Source organism: Columba livia, chromosome 7 (genome assembly GCF_036013475.1).
Source record: "Columba livia isolate bColLiv1 breed racing homer chromosome 7, bColLiv1.pat.W.v2, whole genome shotgun sequence".
In the NCBI taxonomy this organism is placed as follows: Eukaryota; Metazoa; Chordata; class Aves; order Columbiformes; family Columbidae; genus Columba; species Columba livia.
This window is the reverse complement of record NC_088608.1, coordinates 31,464,602-31,485,330: the sequence shown is the minus strand read 5'-3', so window position 1 is coordinate 31,485,330 and position 20,729 is coordinate 31,464,602. Positions and strand designations below refer to the sequence as shown.

The following is a 20,729-nucleotide window of genomic DNA, read 5'->3' as shown; positions in this document are numbered from 1 at the left end:
ATTCGCTCTATTTAGGGAGAAAATAATGTTTATTATAGAAAACAGCAAAAAGTCACACCAGAAAAAAAAAAAGTGTTTATAGTACATCTGCTGTCTGCTGGTACTGCGTAAATTCTTTGAGCAGGTGAAGGCCTTTGTTTTATTTTTTTAATATGAATGGTCTTGCAGAATGTCTTGCATCTTGCAAGGACATACATATATACTTCAGGTAGCGATTCAACACACTTCAGTTCATCACTGGTAATCATCCTAAAGAGACTTTGAAGAGACTAGTGAAACATACATAACCTGCTTAAACTCTGTCCTGAGTAATTAATAGCTTTTTTTTCTGGAAATGAGGTACAGGCACCTAATGGAAAGGGCTTTCAGACAAGGCTCATGCAATTCAAAGAGATAGACATTCTCCAAACAGCAGCTACCACCTTTGAAATGAATCCAGAAGCATCTTCAGTGGGGAGAAGGGACTCTGAAAAGTCCAGAAAAGTGAAGGAAATCAAATAACAGCATCTGAAACAGTCTGTGCTTGCAACTCTTTCACTCTGAGCTGTACAAATGGATTCCGTGCTTAAAAACTGCCCGCAGGAACTGCGAGACAAATGACAGCAGCAGAAAGTAAATCTGGTAGTAAAGTAAGAAAACAACAAATTGTGACCATGTCTTAAAGGCAAATCTCAGAGGACAACCCCATAACTTTCCCAAAAAGTTTCAGTTTGCTTTTTGAAAAAAAACCCTTTACTCTTCTCCCCCCTCCCCCCCCAGCCTGCCTTTGAGGATGCTCCTCTGTAGGTCTCTGCAGCACTGGAAGTCCTAATATTTTATGAACCTAATTTGGTACTTTGTACTGCAGTTCAGCACATGGAAAGATCAGAAAGCTGTCCCATCTTACTGTCTGCTCTCCTCCTGTGGATTTTTTTGACACAAAGGCTCCTTTCCACTCTCCCCCATCAGTTTGTTGCTAGCACATGTTGTCTCATTTTCAGGTCTGTCTTATTTCTGATGAAAAGAGCATGAGCATACCTGTCCATACCTGAAATGATCATACCAAATCTGTCTATCCACAGTCCTGGAGACTTCACAAACACTCTATAATAACATTGGGAAAGATTTTCTTCATTTATAGCTCTTAATGACTAATTTTTAGTCTACTCAACAAGATAATTTTTGTTTTCTGTTATTTCTAGCCAGCTCTGAGTGTAAACTGGTGGGTAGAGAGCAGAATTCACCTCAGCTGCTAATAAAACTGCTGATTTTTTTGCCCCCTAGTTATTACATGGAAAAATATCAAGGCTGAAAAGTGACAGGTAGGAAATTCTTGCTGGAGTTAAGCTCCTAGTGGGCATTTACATCTTTCCCGTCCACCTCTCTTCCTTGAACAAAGCTGTCTTGGCTTATTACAAGCCTTTTCTACCCCTCAACATTGCTATTAGTTTCCTTGGTGCTGTTGCAAGCCTTATGTGAAAGGTATAAACACATGGGCAGGTCAGGTTAGTAATTGCATAGGCAAGGACAAAAGACCTTTAACACTAATCGAAGCCCTGGCAAGGGCATTTGTGTCTGCTTCTGAAAGGAGAATTTACATTTTCATAGTTGTATAGTCACATGAGTAGAAGGGATCTAGGCTACAGGCAGGTTTACTGCTATGTATGTCTAGGTAAAGATCCATATAGCACAGGTTTGTCTTTGTACGTGACTCTGGTACTGGGTGAGGATAGAGGGTGCAGTTGTGAAAGATAAAAGATTATTCCTCACTCATCCTGAAGTTCCAAAGGGACTTCCTCTACTTATCTGTGTTAGAGCTGTTTGCAGTGGCTGTTTGACTTCTTAAGCATCAGGTGCTGATTCAGAGAGTGATTTTATGTTAAGGGATCCTAGCAGTAATTGCATTTCTAATGACATTCTCTGTGAGGAAACCTCTGCTGTGGCTGTGATGAGGAAGCAGCAGTGATGGGTAGGTCATGGCTGATTCTTGTGTTCATGTGAGATGAATCTGGGCTCAGAAATAATGGGACAACTGATCTTTAATGGTGAACTTTTTCCCCTCACTGGTTTCAGCATAAAAGTCCCACCCTGCTGTGGATGTTCTAACACATAAAGTGTGAGGTTTCTTATTATCTGAGTATTTTATACTTTGATAGTTATATGGGATCTGCATAGCTCTAATCTGGACAAGTCCTTAAGGGTGCTTCATTTCCCCAGCCTCACAGATCACACAGCATAGTGTCTGTCTTTTGGTTCAGGCTTTAAAGTGTCATTTTTACAAACAGTTCCCTTTCCATTGTCAGGGTCTGGGGTCACTTGTAGTTCTGCCTTGTAACTCTCATAAAATGCCCTCTTGGTATTCAGTCATGGCCTTGTTGGGTAGTGATGGCAGCAGCTGTGTAATGCAGAGCGTATTGGTTTTATCGTACTTCTGTGTCATGTGAAAAGATTAGAGATGTATGTAGAACACTTTTACTAAAAGGTTAGAAAATGCCTTCAAATGATGATTTTTGCCATAGTATATGTTTAGACAGTATTGCTGTGGTGAATACCGTTAGGATTTCCATTTTTAGGTTGTTTTCTTTCTGCTTGTATAATCTCAGCTATTGAAAAAAGATATACATATATATACCTTTTCTCTTATACTTCCACCATCCACCTTTAAAACTTGTTGATAGGATACCAGGAAAATTCAACATGTTTACACCGGATATTCCTAAGACAATTTACATTTCTTCAGGTCAAGGACCTGCAGAGGATTTTGTGGCTGTCAACCATACGTGGGTTGTCTTTAGCTTAGCAGATAACACAGGTGGGAAAAAGCCCTGAGAAGCTTGTTTGACAGAGGTGAAGTGAACTGTAAGTACAATGATACACAGACAGCTATTTCTGCCCTCTTTCTGGATAGGAAAGAAAACCAGGTGTGGTATTTGTTAGGAGCAGTATTCATGTTGGTGATTAGATGATTTTTCGAGTTCATAAGAGAGTATGAGGTTATGTTGAATAAAATATAATTTTACTAGGCTGTTATTAAATGATAGCACAAGATTGAAATAATGAGTAGAATAAATAGTGAAGCATCCTAATATGTTAGCCTATGTGTTTAAAAAATGCTTGGAAATTAAAAACGTAGAGAATTTTAAAAATAGCAAGGAGACATGGTTAAGGGTTTTATTGTTTAACTCTTTCAATGAAGGATGTTTCTGGACACCTTACCACCCATTCCTGCCATCAGTAGCTAAATACAGGAGGCTAAAGTCTTGGTACAGGTCATCTGTTTTCACTTTAACAAGACAGATATTCTATTTCTTCATTTCTGCTAAAAGAAATCTGCAGTATCTTTATATCATTTCAGTGCTGATAGGTGCAAATTAATCTATTAAAAATGACGATTTTATTTGGGCCTAATGTATTCTGATACCAACAGTATTCTCTCCTCACATTCCCTGGCTTCTTGTGGCCTCATCAGATTCTGCCCACAAAGATCCGTTTGTAGGTTTGGACCTTTCTCTTCCCTACCTCTGAGGTATTGAAAATTTTGACCAAATAAGGATATTGGAACTTATGTCAAATATATGAAGTTTTAGAAGTATTTCTGTTCATTCTGAAAATTTGAGATATTTCCTGAATTAAGTAGAAAGGAAGTGTAAGCAGCACCTTGAGACATTTTGTTCAGAGAGGAGCTCTTTTGCAGTGAGAGATGCAGGACTGACGAGAGGAGCTTAATCCTGTGGAAGCTGGAGGAAGAGATAGTGAGCTGCAGGAGAGGTGTGTTGGGGGGAAGCACAAGGGCAGCGGTGTTGGCACATGGCTGCAATCCTGGCTTCAAGGGCGGCGCTTTCAGGAACTGCAAACAGCCAGTATAACTTCAGATGGGTGAGGAATGACTGTGGTATATTTAAAGGCACCCTGAAGCCCCCCATAAGATCAGATTCACTCTCTGGAAGAGCAGCAAAACCAGGTGTGTGATTGTGGGCCAGAGGCTGTTCCCAAAGCATGCAGAGTCCTGCATGCAGTGTTCAGCCCAACACAGCGCAGGCACAGTGCTCACACAGTGGCTTTCTGAGGCACATCCAGACAGGCTGGTTGACACCTACCTGTAGACATCTCAGCAGACTGGCTGCAATGCCCTTAGTGACGGGGAGAGACATGAGGCTGGGAGGTTGCTGTGGTGCACCTCCTGGCCAGAGTACTTGGTATGAGCAGTGTTGACACTGCCCTGAAGCCCTTTCTGGTTACTGTTTAGTGATAGAGGTGTGAAACAGGATTTATATGAACTCCCAATCTGAATTCTACAGGGCCACTTTTGTGGTTGCTTTTTCTCTGTTACATGGTGGTGTCTTTTTCTGGTTGGATTTCTTCAGATGGTAATTCTTGTGTTAAGTGATGGTGCCTCTGTTTTCATGGTGTGTTTGTTGTGTGACTAAGAATTGTTTGACCTATAAGGTTTATTTGTCCTTTTTCTACAGGTTTTAATTTGATGTCAAAACCCATTATGCTTTCAAAGACTTACAGTTCTGATGTTCAACAGCCGAAAGTATTGATTTGCAATTGGCAGGAGGGTGTGTTTGTTTCCACAAGCAGTGCTTTTAAAAAGTAATTCTGTTTGCTCTATGCCAAAGAGTCCCTGCATCCCTTTTCAGACCATCTTCATGTTGACTGCAGCAAAGCCTACCACATTAAAAATGAGATAACGTTTATGCCAAACATTCTGGCACATATTTTTGAACCTTTTAGCAGTGTTTGCACTGCAATTTTTCATCTAAATGCCACAGCAGTTCAAAGCTCCACTTGATGCTTTTTGTGAAGACATCCACTTTCTGTCAGGGAAGGGCTATGTCCTGGCACAGTGACTGTGCATGTTGGCTTACCCATATGGATTGTCCTCATGGTGTGTATGGGCATGGGTATGTGTGAGCTTCTTATGCTGTGAAAGGGCATAAAATCTGGCCCATGACACTGAGTAACCTGGTTATTTTAATCATTACCTGTGACTCTCTGAATTATCAGCTGTATTATGGGATAATATGATCTCTTAGGCATTCAGCAGTGACTTTTTAAAAATTACCATATATATTATACAGAGCTAATATATTAAGAGATACCTTAAGGGTAATTATCAAGTGTGTAATTTCATCTGTATGTTCTTATAATGATGGTTAATGTCATAAATGCCTTTTAATAAAATTATAGGCTTGTAATCCTGCCTGACTATCCTTTGTGTGTCACATAATTAATAAGACCAAGTTTTGGTGTTCATCTCAGTTTCACAAAGCATCACCTAAATTTACGTACTGATGGTAGATGGTTAATCTCTCATCAGAGTAAGAGTAAGATTAAGGCCAGGCAGCTTGAGTATATGTTACCTTGTCTTCACAGGCAGGTAGATGGGCTTGTTAACAAAAGTACTTCTAACAGAATATTTGTGTTCATAAAAAACAGGCCATTGTTCCAGTGTCTTATTATAATACTCCATGCAAAACTTTAAGGGAATGAAAAGGCAAGTGGGTTGCAGCACTTGGAATGAATAATTGTTCTCCTTCTAATTCAGTGAGAGCAGTGAAAATTGGTGTCCAACTTAAAAGCGTTTGGAGATGGGTAAAACTTACCTGGAATGTAGAAGAGCTGGGATTGTTTCCCAGTCTGACCTGATTTCTGTGGGGCTCCGGCTAAGTTAATTATTTTTTATGGTCTTTGTATTTCCTTTCTGAAAAATAAGGGCCGTAATTTTTCTTTTCTGTGTCTCACATTTCCAGATTTTAAATTTGCTGGAACAAATTTGTGTGGTTTGTTTTGGTTTTGTTTTCTTTGGCAATTGCCATATAATCTTATACAATCATTCACATTGGAAGGAACCTAGGGTCATCTAATCCCATCTCCTGCCCAGAGCAAAGGCAGCATTGAACTTCTGTCTTCTAGGCCATTTTCTTATTGTGAACACCAATAAGGGAACTAGAAATTTTATGTCACCAGTGAAAAGGAGTTCTAAAAAAAGATTGTTTTACTGTTCTTTGTGCTTCAGGGAATGATGTACCTGGAAGAAAGGAGACTTGTGCACCGGGACTTGGCAGCCCGTAATGTCCTGGTGAAGTCACCAAACCATGTGAAGATCACTGACTTTGGCTTGGCCAGACTTTTGGAAGGGGATGAGAAGGAGTATAATGCTGATGGAGGAAAGGTGAGTACTGAACATGTCTGGCAGTAAATATATCATACTCTGACAAATTTTCTGAAGTTGCTCTTCGGGGCAATGTATCCCTACGGGACTATTATCTGTGTAAGAAAGTCTGTCAGTGACTTAGCAAAACTTTGTCTTCTAGAAGAACTGTGTTGTGACAGCACACAGAAAAGCTGCTCGTTTTTTGCTAAGTGAGCTTCTCCAGGTGCTGAAATATAGTTGTCTGAACAGTTTTCACGCTCAGGATTAGATTTTGTTCATATACTCCATCTTGTGTCTTGTTTTGAAGATTTCTGAGTGATGGATGTTCTAGGGCATTCCTGCCAAGCCCCTTCCTCTGGTCAGTAAGGACCTCTATAACTTGCAATTCCATTTTCCCAGATAAGTAGATTTTCAGAAAACAAAAAAGAAGGCCACAGAACATGTTTTATTTGTAGCATATGAGAGTTTACATATGCTCAGCAAAGAGCCACTTCTGTCAGATTGGAAGAGCCTGCATACGTGTTTCTTGCCTCCAAGTCTCCGCTACCATGCTGAATGCCAGGCAGCTAGAAAGCTTGCTTGAGGATAATTTTGAAACCATTTTCCCTGGGGTGTATTAGAAGGGGGTATATTGGAATATTGTGTCCAGTTCTGGGCCCCTCAGTTCAGGAAGGACAGGGAACTGCTGGAGAGAGTCCAGCGTAGGGCAACAAAGATGATGAAGGGAGTGAAGCATCTCCCGTGTGAGGAAAGGCTGAGGGAGCTTGGTCTGTTTAGCTTGGAGGGTGTCCTCATTAATGTTTACGTCCTCATGAGTGTCACGAGGATGGAGCCAGGCTCTTCTTGGTGACAACCAATGATAGGACAAGGGGTAATGGGTTCAAACGGGAACACAAGAGGTTCCACTTGAATTTGAGAAGAAACTTCTTCACAGTGAGGGTGACAGACACTGGAACAGGCTTCCCAGAGGGGTTGTGGAGTCTCCTACTCTGGAGACATTCAAAACCCACCTGGATGCCTTCCTGTGTAACTTCATCTGGGTGTTCCTGCTCCGGCAGGGGGATTGGACTGGATGATCTTTTAAGGTCCCTTCCAATCCCTTAAATTCTGTGATTCTGTGTGATTCTGTGATTCCCATGCTACTTTTCAGCATACCACAGAACATCATACAGTGCCACACCCGATTTCTAATGCCTTCAGATTAATGCGTTGTAAAATTCTGAAGGCTGTAAGTACACACTGCTGCTGGCTGCTCCCTAAACATCTTGAAACTCCACATTTCAACCTGTCACAAAATCCCAAAGGGTTCTGCGTCTCCTGTCATTCCATTTCCTGAATGTTCAGTTTGTTTTCTATCTACTTGCTATCTGTGTTTTTCTGTGCTCGCTTATGCCCTTGTCTGGGACAAACAGCTGTTGCCAGTGTGTGCTTTTCTCCTGGATTGCCTCCTGCCTTATTTGTGTGGCTGCTGCCTTTGGCAGCTATCGTGTGGATTACATCAGCATTTCAGTCAATGAGGTGAAGAGCTTGAAAGGAGTCACCGATGCTTTCCCATTTCCCCGGTAAAGAGACCTCCTGGCAGGGAAGGCGGAGTTTTGGCAGTCTTCCCTGATTCCTTCAGCTCTCTAATCCCCTCTCAGTAACCCCTCTGTCTCTTGCCTCCATCAGCCAGTGAATGACAGAAAATGAGCTGGTCTTTGCAAACCAGCTGTTCCCTGGCAGCTGTTAGATGGTGTCTTGGACTTGTGAGGCCAATCACACTGCTGGGAGTTTTGGAGCAGGATTTATGCATCAGATATGTCACTTCCCAGTCCTAGAGAAGCATCCTGTGAAATTTAGAGGATATTTTCAGCTTAAAATTGTGTTGAGAACATGCTCAGACAGATTCAGAGTGTATAAAAGGAAAAACTTTTTCACTGTGAGGACAATCAAGCAATTTATCATGTTGCCCATGGAGGTGGTGCCACTTCTATCCTTGGAGTTTTTTTGAATCCAGACTGGATAAAGCCCTGAGCGACTTGGTCTGATCTCATAGCTGACCCTGCTTTGAGCCCAAGGTTGGACTAGAGACCTCCAGTGGTCCCTTCCATTCTGAGTTATCCCATAATGAACAATGAAAATTTGCTCTCCTTCAGCAATTGTTCCAGTTTGGAATAACCTGATCATATTTAATGGTAATGCAATCAATATATTTCTTCAGAGTTTAGTGGAGGAGGATGAACCGTCTTCACGAATGCTAAGCCAACCTTTATTAAAAAGTGCTATTTTTGCCACAACTGTATAGGTTATGTTCATTAGTCAACTTCATGGAAGGTATTTTCATAAGGGTTTGAATGAAGACACATCCTCTGCTTTTACACCCACCACCTGCTCAGATTTTGCATGCAGTTACAGATCTCTTTGGTTTGTTCCAGTACATCTTCCATAGTTCCGAATTACCCGTGACCCATAGAAGTCCATGCCAGGCAGATATCGGTTAAGCGTCTGTCCATTAGAAGTTAATAGCTCCAAGAGTGTGCCTCACCAGCCCAGCTCAGGAATAGGGAACACTGTGAATCTCATTTTGACATGAACTCCAGAGGGTGAACCCTCATGCAAAACATGGGTTTGTGTTTGCCCGCACGCCCTTCTGGGTCAGAGGCAATGAGCTCTCCCCAAGGGCGATTCAGAGCCAAGGGCTGACTTGGGGATTCCACTTATTTTTGGAAACAACTTTTCTCACTGCGGTAACAGTAGAGGACTGGGAAGGCTGAGTTCCTAACAAGTATTAGGAATTAGAAATTAAGCACTGTAAATTCTCCCTGTTGCCTGTTTACTCTGAAGATAATTATTTGCACTGTGAAGTGCTATGGACACTGCATTGTTGACTAGCCTCATTAGAGAGCAATCGAGATAGGAATGTCTGGTTTTGCAAACTGTCGAGGCAAAAGAGCTTCTGTATTCCACCTTCTGTGCTGCACTTCAGATTTAAGGGGATTGGATGTGATTTTTGCTTTGGTCCCTTTTTTACACAGGTATGATGAAAAAGTGAGTTGTTCCATTGCATCAGAATCAGTAAAATTTGGGTGGTATGAGAAGTTCTGCAAGATAACTGGTTTATATTTTTCACCTTCGTATGTTTTACGAGGAAAAGCCCTATTCTAGAGGGCAGGATCAACCATTTCCTCTGCTGGATTGTGCTGTTTTGTTTTGTTTGTTTGTTTGTTTTTAACTTGCAGTTAAAAAAGGAAATGGGGAGGAAGCCAACATCTACGTATAGGATCTGTCTGTATTGTTCTAATGATGTATTTCTAAGGTTACATTTCTCTTGTCTTTCCCTAGATGCCAATTAAGTGGATGGCTCTGGAGTGCATACACTACAGGAAATTTACTCATCAGAGTGATGTTTGGAGCTATGGTAAATCTTCATGTGATTAATTTAAAAATGTGTCTCTTGTAGAGCATTAAACCAGGTGGTATTACAGTGTTAAAGATACCCTCTTTTCCTAGAGGAGGTAATTCTAGTGGGTTTCGACCTTCCTTGTTTGTTTTTTGCTTGTTTGTTTTTTTTTTTTTTTCTACTTTTTTCTGGTGGTTTGGTTTTGCTTTTTTAATGTGTAATTCTAAACAGCAATTGTTACTTGTCTCCTGCGTTACTTCTATGCTCACTAAAATACATTATCATGATGTCCCTGCTGGGATGACTGCCGTAAGGTCTGGGCTGGCAGAAGTTTGGCTGATTATTATGACAGAAGAAGGCCTCTTTCAGCTCAGCCACAGATTCATAAAAATACAGCTGCAGGTCATAATTTTCAGCAGTCCTTTGAAAATCTTAACTCTAAAAGCCATGAATGTCAAAAAACATTTTCAGGCTTATGGGACTTTCTGTACCTACAGTCAGATAAAAGTGAATTTGTCATAGTACAGAGCAAATACAGCAAAAGAAAGAAGAGAAAGAGATGAACTCTCCAAGCTAACTAAAACAAGCATTTGTTTCGTTTCACAGATAACTTGGGAATTGGTTAGACAGGTCAGCTCATGTGGGCTCCACACACACCAAAGCAAAAGTCACATTTGAGAAATGAGATGTTCATTTGCTGTTGTTAATTCTGTCATCCAGATGAGCTGTTGTGCCACATACGCTGAGCTGTCTGCCTGTTTATCTAGTGTACCTATTATTAATAAAATCATGTATACCTTTCTAAGTGGAATTTTTCAGCAGACTCTAGGACTAGGGACTCCTATTTACATTTTCTATTGCCATATTGTTTTGAAACACAATGGTGTACAATTCTATCCATTACTCACTTTTACCTGTGGGTAGCAGCAAAAGACACTGTTTGCTGTGGCTGGTTAGCTGCCGCCTTCTATTTGGCTGAGAAAAACATATGAAAGTTAAATTGATCATGTAAAGCTGCTCTTTCTCCTCAAATTCTGTATACCTTGTATCGCTTAGAAAGAAATATGCCTTCATTTACGAAATTCATTTTAAATGCAGGAAGCCCAGAACATGTACAATCAGAAAGGACAAGACCAAAAAGAATTGGCAAGTTATAGTTATTGAACATCAACAAAGAGGTGAATGAGGGTGAAGTAAATATGTGTTTTATACAAATGGTAATTTGGCCCATCACCTTTCACATTAGCATGACAGCTGGCAAAATGTGGTTACTGATCTGGAGGCATGTTTAAAATGACCTTTGCAATAAAAATAAAAGTTAAACTGGTGTGACAGGAGCATTTTCAATATTTAAGATTTTGTTGGGGGACGAATTCTATTACTTATGATATATGATCCTTATTTCCAGCTCTGATGCCAAAACAAATCCTATGGCTATTCAAAAAGAGAATCTTGGTTTTGAAGCATAACACTATCATAACTCAAATCCATTAGGTGATTTAAGGAAAAAAATAATACAAGTGGCTTTGAATGACCTACAAGGCAAAGACAATGACATAATGTTACTCAGTGCTGTACCTTTGTGGGAAATCGATGTTCTACGTTAGGGAACATCTGCGTTTTTTGCCTTTAAAATAATAGAGTACATCAGCCATTTATTTTCCTTTTTGATATGATAAAAGAGTATGATGCATTCTTTTCTTATTGCATCCATTTACTTTACCACCATTTATTTGTCTTAGACCTTTCTCTTGTGCCTCAGATCTATCATCCTGCTTCTTACACCAATAAAAATGAGGGAAATTGTTTTTGAAAATGAACAGAAAGTGCTGTTGCACCATTTTATTGAGCTTTTAAAATGGCAGACCAAACGTCGGTGTTTTTGCGGGCACTGGTGTAATGAAGAAGAGATAGCAGTCCAGAACTGGGCCAAAATACTGTGATGAAAGAAATTGTGAAGGAATCTTAGTATGACCTCAAATATTAACACTCTCTTTTCCATGTCTAGGAGTCACTATCTGGGAGCTGATGACCTTTGGTGGGAAGCCGTACGACGGAATCCCAACCCGAGAGATCCCTGACCTGTTAGAGAAGGGGGAGAGGTTGCCCCAACCTCCAATCTGCACTATTGATGTTTATATGGTGATGGTGAAGTGTAAGTAATAGTTGTTTTTATTATCCTTATGCTCAGTGCAAGAGGGACACTGTTTTACAACATTTGTGTCTACACTCTCTGACAGCGCTGGGTAATAGGGCAGGCTGCTTCAAAACAAAAGCTTCCCAAGATACTGTAAATTCCATTTAAATACTGTATGCACATTTTTTTGCATTTGCAAAAGCTATAAATTTAGCCATGAAGGATTGAGTTAGCTCAGCTTTTTATTACTGTCAGATGGTATCTCATATTCTTGCTGTGAAGTCAAAATTGTATGATTGTTATTGTAAACGCTTGTCATTTCCATGACAATTGATTTTGATGTTAAAAAAGATAGTATTAAACATAATTATGGTACATGGATACCCAGCCAGTGAAGGTTGTGAGGAGAAAACTGGTTCTAAATATTGAGGAAAGAAAGCATGAATGTTTTATTGTTAGCAACAAGACTGTTGATTGCAATCGTAGTAATGAGAAGTTAAATTAATACAAGAAATGCTACGGAAAGGGTATTTTTTTGTCATTTTTAGTCCACTACCATAATTTATGAATATTTTTACTTTAGCAAAAAAAGGAAAAGTCTGCACATGGTTTCTTCCTACCCCTTTATCACCAAGATACCCACATGAGTGACAGTATCCTCCAAGGCTATGCTTCTAATTTAAAAAGAATTAGCAACATCTCTCTGGTGTTTCTGACTTAATTTAAGTGAGATTAGCACGCAAATATCTCATCCATCTCATACAGGCCTTTCCTTTTTGCTTTGTACATAAAAAAAACTGAAATAAAATAACACTACAAGCGGTAGATAACGTATCTTCTGAAAACATTTGTGCTGTGCATGCAAGTGTGGAAATTGTCTGAACAGTGCAAGGGATTCATGTTGTTTTAGTGCAAAAATGTTCTATCTGATAGGATTTCTAATGAGTGTGAGAGTAATCTCAGTGGACGAAAGGAAGTTCTAGTAGATGGAGTATTCTGGAAGATGGAAAGTTACAGCGAGACGTACAGACTTAGTCCTGCAATGTTTGTGTGAAGTTCTTTATGAGCTATAGTAGCTTTGTTTTTCCTGTGTTGGTCACTACTTCAGTTAAATGGCACGGAGGAGATAAGGCCTGCCTCATTTAGTCTCCCTGGCAAATGAGAACATGTTCTGGGGAAGCTGCTGATAGAATCTTCCATTAGAAAAAGCTGACACCGAGATAAACTGGTCGCTGGTGGTGACTGCCTCTGCTACTTGCTTGTTCTGCACAAAGCATTAGCATGGATTGAGAATTGTTGTTCCTAATGAATGCTTCTTGGAGAGTGAAGGACAAAAGAATCACCCTTACTAAATTAAAATAGCATCTAATGCCTTGTGTGAGGTTTGTGTTAATGCTGCAGACACGTGAATGCAGAATTATCTGATAAGTGGATGTGAGGTCAGTCACACTGTAGATCTGTTGAACAGATCTTTTTAATCTAAGTCACTGTGGAACAGTAGGACAGTTAAAGGAAAATTGTATTTAGTAGTAACTGTTAATAAACCCACTAGATTCAGATGAGATCAGATTCATTATACTAGGAGTTGAACACATCCATAATAAAAGACAGTCGGGGCTGACATCTAAATGGGCAGGATAGACTCAGAAAATGGCAAGGTGTTGTTGTCTCTGTTTTGGGGATAGCGAGCAGGAGCTCAGAGCATATTAAGAAGAAATCCATGCAGTGCAGAACATCTGATCTTCTCTGACCAAGACCGGATGTTTTGCATTTTAGATGAATGATAGTGTTCTAGCTTTTATTCTTCTGGACTCTTCATTGCCTGTCTTCTGTAGGCCAGAGCTATCAAGGATAATTTTAAAAACTGATTTCTTCTCTTGCCAGTTAACTGTTTTCTTTCTCATCTTTTATCTGTCTCCAGGCTGGATGATTGATGCTGACAGTCGGCCTAAATTCAAGGAGCTGGCTGCTGAATTCTCTAGAATGGCTCGAGACCCTCAGAGATACCTAGTAATTCAGGTAAGCAGCCCTGCAACATCAGGGGGAACTAGGGGGAAAGAATTCTGTCTGCCAAACCTGACTGTTAAGGGGGTTACCTTTGTATGTCTTAAGTTCAAGGTGTGATAGACCCACAACGGCACGATTCATCACATGAAACCACATTGTGGCAGCTGTGCCGTACCGGTGTAGCCATATGTGTTGATTACATGTAGCTGGAGCTGTGTACGCCCTGAGTACAGGCATATGTGGAAGTTTTTTCTTTTTGCTCCCACATTCTGGAGGAGCCTAGAGTTGTGTATGTGTTTATTACAACTCAGATTCAAGCACCAGCAAATGAATCCAGCTATTTGGTAAAGTCCTTAGATGGTCCCAGTGTGTGTGAGCAGTTAAAATGAAAAATTAAAAGAAGATGGTGTTGAAATACTAGAAACCAAAGCACAGAGTTAGTTTGATCCAGTTAATGATACTCTCATGCTATATCTGCTTTACATCGTGGAGTACAGGGCAGAGATACATCCAGCTGTAAGAATTCTGATCTGAAAAGCCTCCAGAAGTAGCGTCGCTGCCACTTTGTGTCTCCTGATGTCTTCTGGCTCTAGTGCTAGTCTCACTGTAGTGTTTCATTTTGCTGTGTAGACATGCTAGCCTACTCATGGTGTGTTATTGCACAGCATGAATGTGTGCTACTCTCCTTCAGCTTGAGGAGAAGTCAAATATATTTGAAAAGTAAAATACTAGTCAAGAGGATTTGTGGTGCTGAATGTGGAATTTCACTTGCAGTATTTCACAATGTGTTAAATTGTAAGCTCAGCTGATACCAGTGATTCTAGGAAAATCAGTCTGATTAAATTACTTCATGAGATAGGACATGTTTCCCTATTCCAAATACCTCTTCCCTCCGTTTCACTCACCTGTTGTATAGTCTGGTGGGTGTTTCATCCTGTGAGGCTTTTTCTCCAGTGATCCTTGCAGACAATATAGGCCATGTGCTTCTCAAGGAGAAATCAGCTAACTCCATTGCACTGGTACCTCTGCCCTTACCACTCCCCATTCCCTGCAGATGCAATCACAAATGATGAGCTTGCTGTTGAGCTTTTAAACTGGTCTGTGTGCACCCAATAGCACAGCCATCATTCCCTGCTGGATTCCACATGTGGCATAATAATTCTTACAGAGCAGGAGGCCATTTTTAGCCATGGAATTAAGTTTGGCAGCATTTCTATGGAGTATTAGGTGTTTGGGACATGAGCTGCCTTTTGGGATGTTTTGTGGCAATAAGCAAAGTGCAGCCCTGATTTACCTCTCCAGCCTCATAGATGCTATTTCAACAAAAATACATATCATTGTTGCTGCTGTTGTTGCCTGGTTTGATTTTTATTGCTTTCAGCCCTATTACGTTCTGCAGAACTTTCCGTATGGATGAGAAGGAAATTTAGCCCCCAAGTCTCTAAAAATACAAATGAAAATAAAGCAAACACATACACACAGCAGTTTCCATGTAATTCTCTGCCCTGCCCCCTCCACATGAGCCTAAATAGCTGAGATATTTCACCAAATACATCAGGCCTTGACAGAACTTGGGTCAGAAACTGAGCTTGCATGGGAAAAAGAGAAGAAGAAATAAAAGCTCAGCCACCAGAATGCCAAAAAATGCCTTTGCTTGATTTATACAGTTAATTTGTTTCTGTCATCATATTCCCAGTTAAAAAAAAAAAAAAAAAATGACGTGGATGTGGTGCTTTAGAACAAACAAAACAGCATGTGTGGTCCCTGCAGCCTGCCTGCCACGCCATGGAGAAGGCTGAATTCCCTGTTGGGAAATTAGTCCATCTTTTGACTGTTTTCTCTCTCAATACAACCTATTTAGGGAGATGATCGTATGAAGCTCCCAAGCCCAAATGACAGCAAGTTCTTCCAAAACCTTCTTGATGAGGAAGACCTGGAAGATATGATGGATGCTGAAGAGTATCTTGTTCCTCAAGCCTTCAACATCCCACCTCCCATCTACACCTCGAGGACAAGAATTGATTCCAACAGGGTAAGAGCAGGCTCTGACAGAAAATACTGGTTATTATAAAAGCACAGGTGGAGATTTAAGTGCAATAATCAAACACAGGCCAGAGTTGCCTTGGGAATTACAGGTTCCCATTGTAAAGAGATTGACTATAAAAATGTTGTCACTGGGTTCCCTGTTCATTGTGCCTCAGTGAATTATAAATTAATAGCTCAGCCCTGAGTGCACAAAGGCTCGACGTGATCTGCCTGTCCTGAAAGCACAGCTGAGACTTGGGAAGTCAAGCAGTGTTGTTTCTCAGCTGTTGTTTCTCACCATCCTGGCCAGGAGGTGCATAGCTCTGATTCTCCCATCCCTGCAATCCTGTTGTCTTGACAGGACTGGCACTGATATAATGGAGGCAACTGCAAGATATAGATAATGCTGCTTTTGTGTCTGGAGCCAGTTTTCAAACCCTGCCCCTTTTCCTGTTTGTATGTGATACTTTCACGGCTGTCTCTCACAAATATGTGTTTTTTCTGAGCACATCACAGATTTTAGCATGTTGATCTTCGTACCATCCCTGTCAGGGGAGGAAATGCTGTTCACTTTACAGGGGGATCTGAGGCACAGAGATTGCTCAGGTGGAATTCAGCTCACGTAACTCTAACCATCAAAAGGATGAGAATATAATCTAAGATCTTCATCTAGTCTCATTTTGTGTCATTGGAAACAAGTGTGTGTGCCCAGTGCCTGCCTTGGACATTTACAGTACAATAAGTTACTTTCTGGAAGTGTCTTTATCCACTGCTCCATTTCGTGGAAAGTCACATTTTAAATACTAAATGGAGTCTCACTGAAATGCTGGTGTTTATTCCTCATGCTTTAGAAACCTTTTGGACTTGTGTCCTTAGTTGAGGTAGTTCCAGATTCATACCCTGGTTTGAACTGATTACACCATGTGAGGCAGGGAAGAGGTAAGCGAAGGAATCCAGTGTATAAACCAGATCGGTATTCGTGCTCTGACCATACACTGCATGAAGTTCTTTTGGCTCTGCTGAGTAAAGTAGTGCTTTTCTGGGATAAGGAAGACAGAATCTAATAATAAATAATGTCCAATCAATTCATAAGGAAATTGCTACTGTTTTTAAAGGCAAGGAGGCTAGAGAGGTCTTTGGAAGAGGCTGCGTTGTAGTCCCACTGGCAAAGCTGGATTCACGCAGCATTTCTCCTGCATCACTGAAAGGCAGTGAAGTGGGGAAGATGCATGAATTAACAATAAGCAAGAAACCTCCTCTTTATGGTAGCATGAGTTAATTTTTAGTGTTGATGCTGATCTGAAATAAGTCACTTTTCCTCCTAGCTGTCACTGGAGAGGTTTTGTTTCCTTTGCTGCCAACTTCTGAGAGAAGAAGGAACCAACAATAGTTACCTTTGAAAGGTGTTCACTGTTACACTAATGTAAATCACTGTAGCTTAGTGGAGTACTGCTATTTACCCCAACATAGGGCTGAGAGGCCAGAGTCAGACCCATAAGCTTTGCTATATTCATCTTACTCCTATATTAGTGTGCTACACTGCCCATTTAAAGCAGAAGGAATTAGCAGGAAAATGTAATTGCCTTTTCAACAGGTCTTTTGCCCTCTGTCGCAAGTGCCAGTCAAGCAGAGGAGTCCACTAGAGCTGAGGGAATTAATTCCAACAAAAATCCAAGAGTAAATATTCTGACAGAGTTTTTTAGAATGTTCCATTTGGACAGACAACATGCTTGCTGGCATATTTTTTTGTTATTATTCTAATTATTATTATTATTATTACTATTACTATTACTACTTTCTCACAGTCTTTGTCCAACTTTAAACCACATGTTTCCAACTACTTGAACACATGTCATCCCCTAGAAGTCAGCAGAACTGCAGAAAGAGACCTTTATTTTGCCACATAGAGAGTCTCCATCACATTCTTGATGTGACATCTCCTCTCTGCAGCTCACAATTTCCCGCGTTGGCTTGAGACTTCAATCTTGTACCGCTGAAGTCAGTGGGAGCTTTGTTTTGCAATTCAATTTAATGACAGTAGTGAGACTGCATCCTTATTTCAGTAACTCCTACCACTGGGAATTTTTGTCTGGCATCACACAACAATCTAACACTTAAATCTGGAATTACACTTTGCCAAACGTTTTCAGATTCTGAGCCAAGTTTTCTGACCTGAGTACGTGAGGGACAGAAAGCTTGCACCCAGCTCTGTATTTCTGCACCCCTTCCAACTTCATAGCCTTTTTCTTTATTGTAGGAGCCTCTTTTTGGAGGGGTTATTTTTAAGGCCAAAAGAAGAGGTGGGCAAAGAGGTTGCCATGGAACAACCAGCTGATTTATAGCACTTGCTAATATCATTTGAGACTGACTGCTGTCCTGGAACAGGATTACCAGTAGAATTTTGATGCTTGTCCATTGTCTCAGCTTCAGTCTCAACTTTGCTAACAATTCTGCATCTCCTAAGTGCCCTGCTAGTACTGCCACATAGGCAAATACATCTAGATCACACGAAGGCCACAGGATCTTGTTGCTGGAGGGGCTTGGGACTAAGTTGAAAGCCCTGTAGCACCTTAGCATCGCCGGTTTCCTTTGCAGAGAGGTTTTTTTTTCTGGATGCAGTACATTTGTTTCCTCTCTGTGCAGAACTCCGTGTACTTGTCTGTTGTTTTTCTGAAGCACTCAGGTTCTTGGTACATTAACTATTCTTCCAGTGAAGATTCACCTTGATTTAAAACAAAATACACAGTAGCTCCTTCAAGGTAATAGTGTGTCTGCTGTGAATAGTTCAGTACAGATGGACATCAACTATAAGAATCACACAGAACTGAAATGCTGTCAGAGCTCTCTATCAGCAGTTGTGTGATTTTTGTCTTTGTGTTTCCTTTGTATAGTTTGTGATTGATACTTATTTAGTGTGGTGAATATTAATATTACAAACTCATTATGGTGCTGCTACAGCCATAGATGCTAAGTGAATTGATATAGCTTAGGTAGTTTGTGTTCACTGTATCTGGAAAATTAAATTCAATGGGGAGATTGGCGGACAGTTTGGTAAGAAGTAAAACATACAGACAAGAGCTACATGATCTTTTTGTCATTTTCAGAGATCAGAAGCATGAAAGACACTGTATTTCCCATCTTAGTTGTTCTGATTATAGTTTCAGTGAAGAAAGAGTTGGTGATGTGGTGGCAGGGTGTTGTGTTCCTTCTCTGGGCATGTTGTACTGACAGCTTCAGTTGAGTGTTCCGGCAGCGCAGCTCTACAGGGTACAAAAGTTCGCAGGAAGAAAGCAGGGAGATCATGAGCCTCCTCACACTTAGGCTTTGAAGTCAGGGAATTAAGGGAGAGCAAGAGCATTTACTTTCTAAGGGAAGCTCTGAAGTTTCTTTAGGGTGATCTCAGTCCCAAATCCTTGCAGTTTGTTTCCTGGGGGAGGCGCCACTGGATGAGGTTTGCATAAAGCACTGTACTGCTTGCTTTCTCCCTCCCATGTGAAGAAAAAAGCTATTCAGATATGAATTAATAGCACAGAGCTGCAGCCCATGGAAAGCAGATTGGAAAGAGGGAAACCTTCCGGGGAGCTACCAGCTCCCTGGGAAGTGTCACATCCTTCTTCCTCCAGGTATTACTGAGATTTATGAAGCTGTGAGGCTCAGGCACAGCTTCAGCATTTTCATCACACCCACACTGGCTTCATACTAGAACGTCTTTAGGATATAGCCTGTAACATTGCCCTCTGTTATGAAGTCCAACCTGAGACTGATGCAGCTTTTAAATAAAAATTAGCATCCGAAGCTAAATTGAATTTTTTCATTGCATCTGAGATTCTTCAGTTGCAATTTTAGCTCTTCGGCTTTTCCCAGCTTTTATTTTCCGTTGTTTAGAGATACTCTAGAAATATGGAGTTTTAGAAGCTCTGTGCTTCTGAGAGATAAGCTGAATCCTCGGCAGTGTTTCCATGAGCACAGGACCCCAGCTAGTGCTCGAGTGTCCTACATTCAGAGCTATTAGATGATTCATTCAGGTATTTGTAACAAGTACTGTCCTGTGTGCACAGAGATAATACTAATACAGAAGGCACTCTGTGTGCCTCATGATGCTTTTTGCTCTAAATCCTTGGCTAATTCCTGCTGAAAACTGTCTATACTGTTTATTACTTGCTGATACTGTCCTTGTAATTTTATTCCATATGCTGTATATCATGGAAGCACCTGCCAACCCTGCAATTAAATATCAAGCTATTTTTCTCAGGGATGTCTAATTCATATGTCCAGGGAGACTATTTTACTTGGCTAAAGCAGCCTCTGGAATGCCAAAATCCAGGTTTCAGTTTCCTGAGTAGCATCTGTTATGCCATTGCAGCAGTCCTGTCTGGTGTTGGGTCTGGTGGTGTTTCATGTCTGAACATCTGTATATGTCTGCATAGAAAAAGATAACTTCTCGCCTGGTTTCTCTCTGGAATTATCTTTATGATTAATTTGTTCTGGTTTCTAAATTTGAAAGGTAGCCTTTTTCGAATCACAGGATTACAAAGGAGGTGGTTGTTAGTGGTTTTGAAATGTATTTCACATCAGCATGGTGAATGGCATCTTTCCTTCCAAAGCTTATAATGTACAACAGGGACTACTCACCCAGTGGGATCACTACCAGATTGAAGTGACTTTTATTAGATTTTTAAATAACAAGACAGAATTTCTTAGGCACCTGCAGTGTTCCAGTGGTAGAAGATCAGATGTGAGGTCTAATATGACCTCCTACACATCCTGAAATACAGCAGATTTGGAAGGTGGGGGACAGTAAGCACTGCCGTCCTCAGTTATGGCTGGAAGGAGGGATTTTGGAGAAAAGTCAGAATTTGGAGGACACTTCCCAGTGTGTGAGCACAGCTGAGCTAGTGCAAGAGGTACTGTCACTGCAGGCAGGGAGAGCCAGCAGTTTGGTACAGCATCCTTTCCTCTTGGCAAAGGAGGCAGAAGGAAGGAGTCATGATTCATCCATGGTTCTCCTTGTGTCCAGGGCTATAGTAGCAATCAGTGCTTTC

The 20,729-nt window shown here is 40.8% G+C and overlaps 1 protein-coding gene across 4 annotated transcripts in view; it reads left to right on the top strand.

The window, feature by feature from the left end:
* ERBB4 (erb-b2 receptor tyrosine kinase 4) overlaps window positions 1-20,729 on the top strand; it is a 626,958-nt gene that overhangs the window by 584,412 nt on the left and 21,817 nt on the right. For all 4 annotated transcript variants that reach the window (XM_065069063.1, XM_065069064.1, XM_065069066.1 and 1 more), the window contains exons 21-25: window positions 6,002-6,157; window positions 9,461-9,536; window positions 11,527-11,673; window positions 13,577-13,674; window positions 15,524-15,694. In XM_065069063.1, coding sequence (XP_064925135.1) covers window positions 6,002-6,157; window positions 9,461-9,536; window positions 11,527-11,673; window positions 13,577-13,674; window positions 15,524-15,694 — 648 coding nt within the window. The remainder of the gene's footprint in view (window positions 1-6,001; window positions 6,158-9,460; window positions 9,537-11,526; window positions 11,674-13,576; window positions 13,675-15,523; window positions 15,695-20,729) is intronic.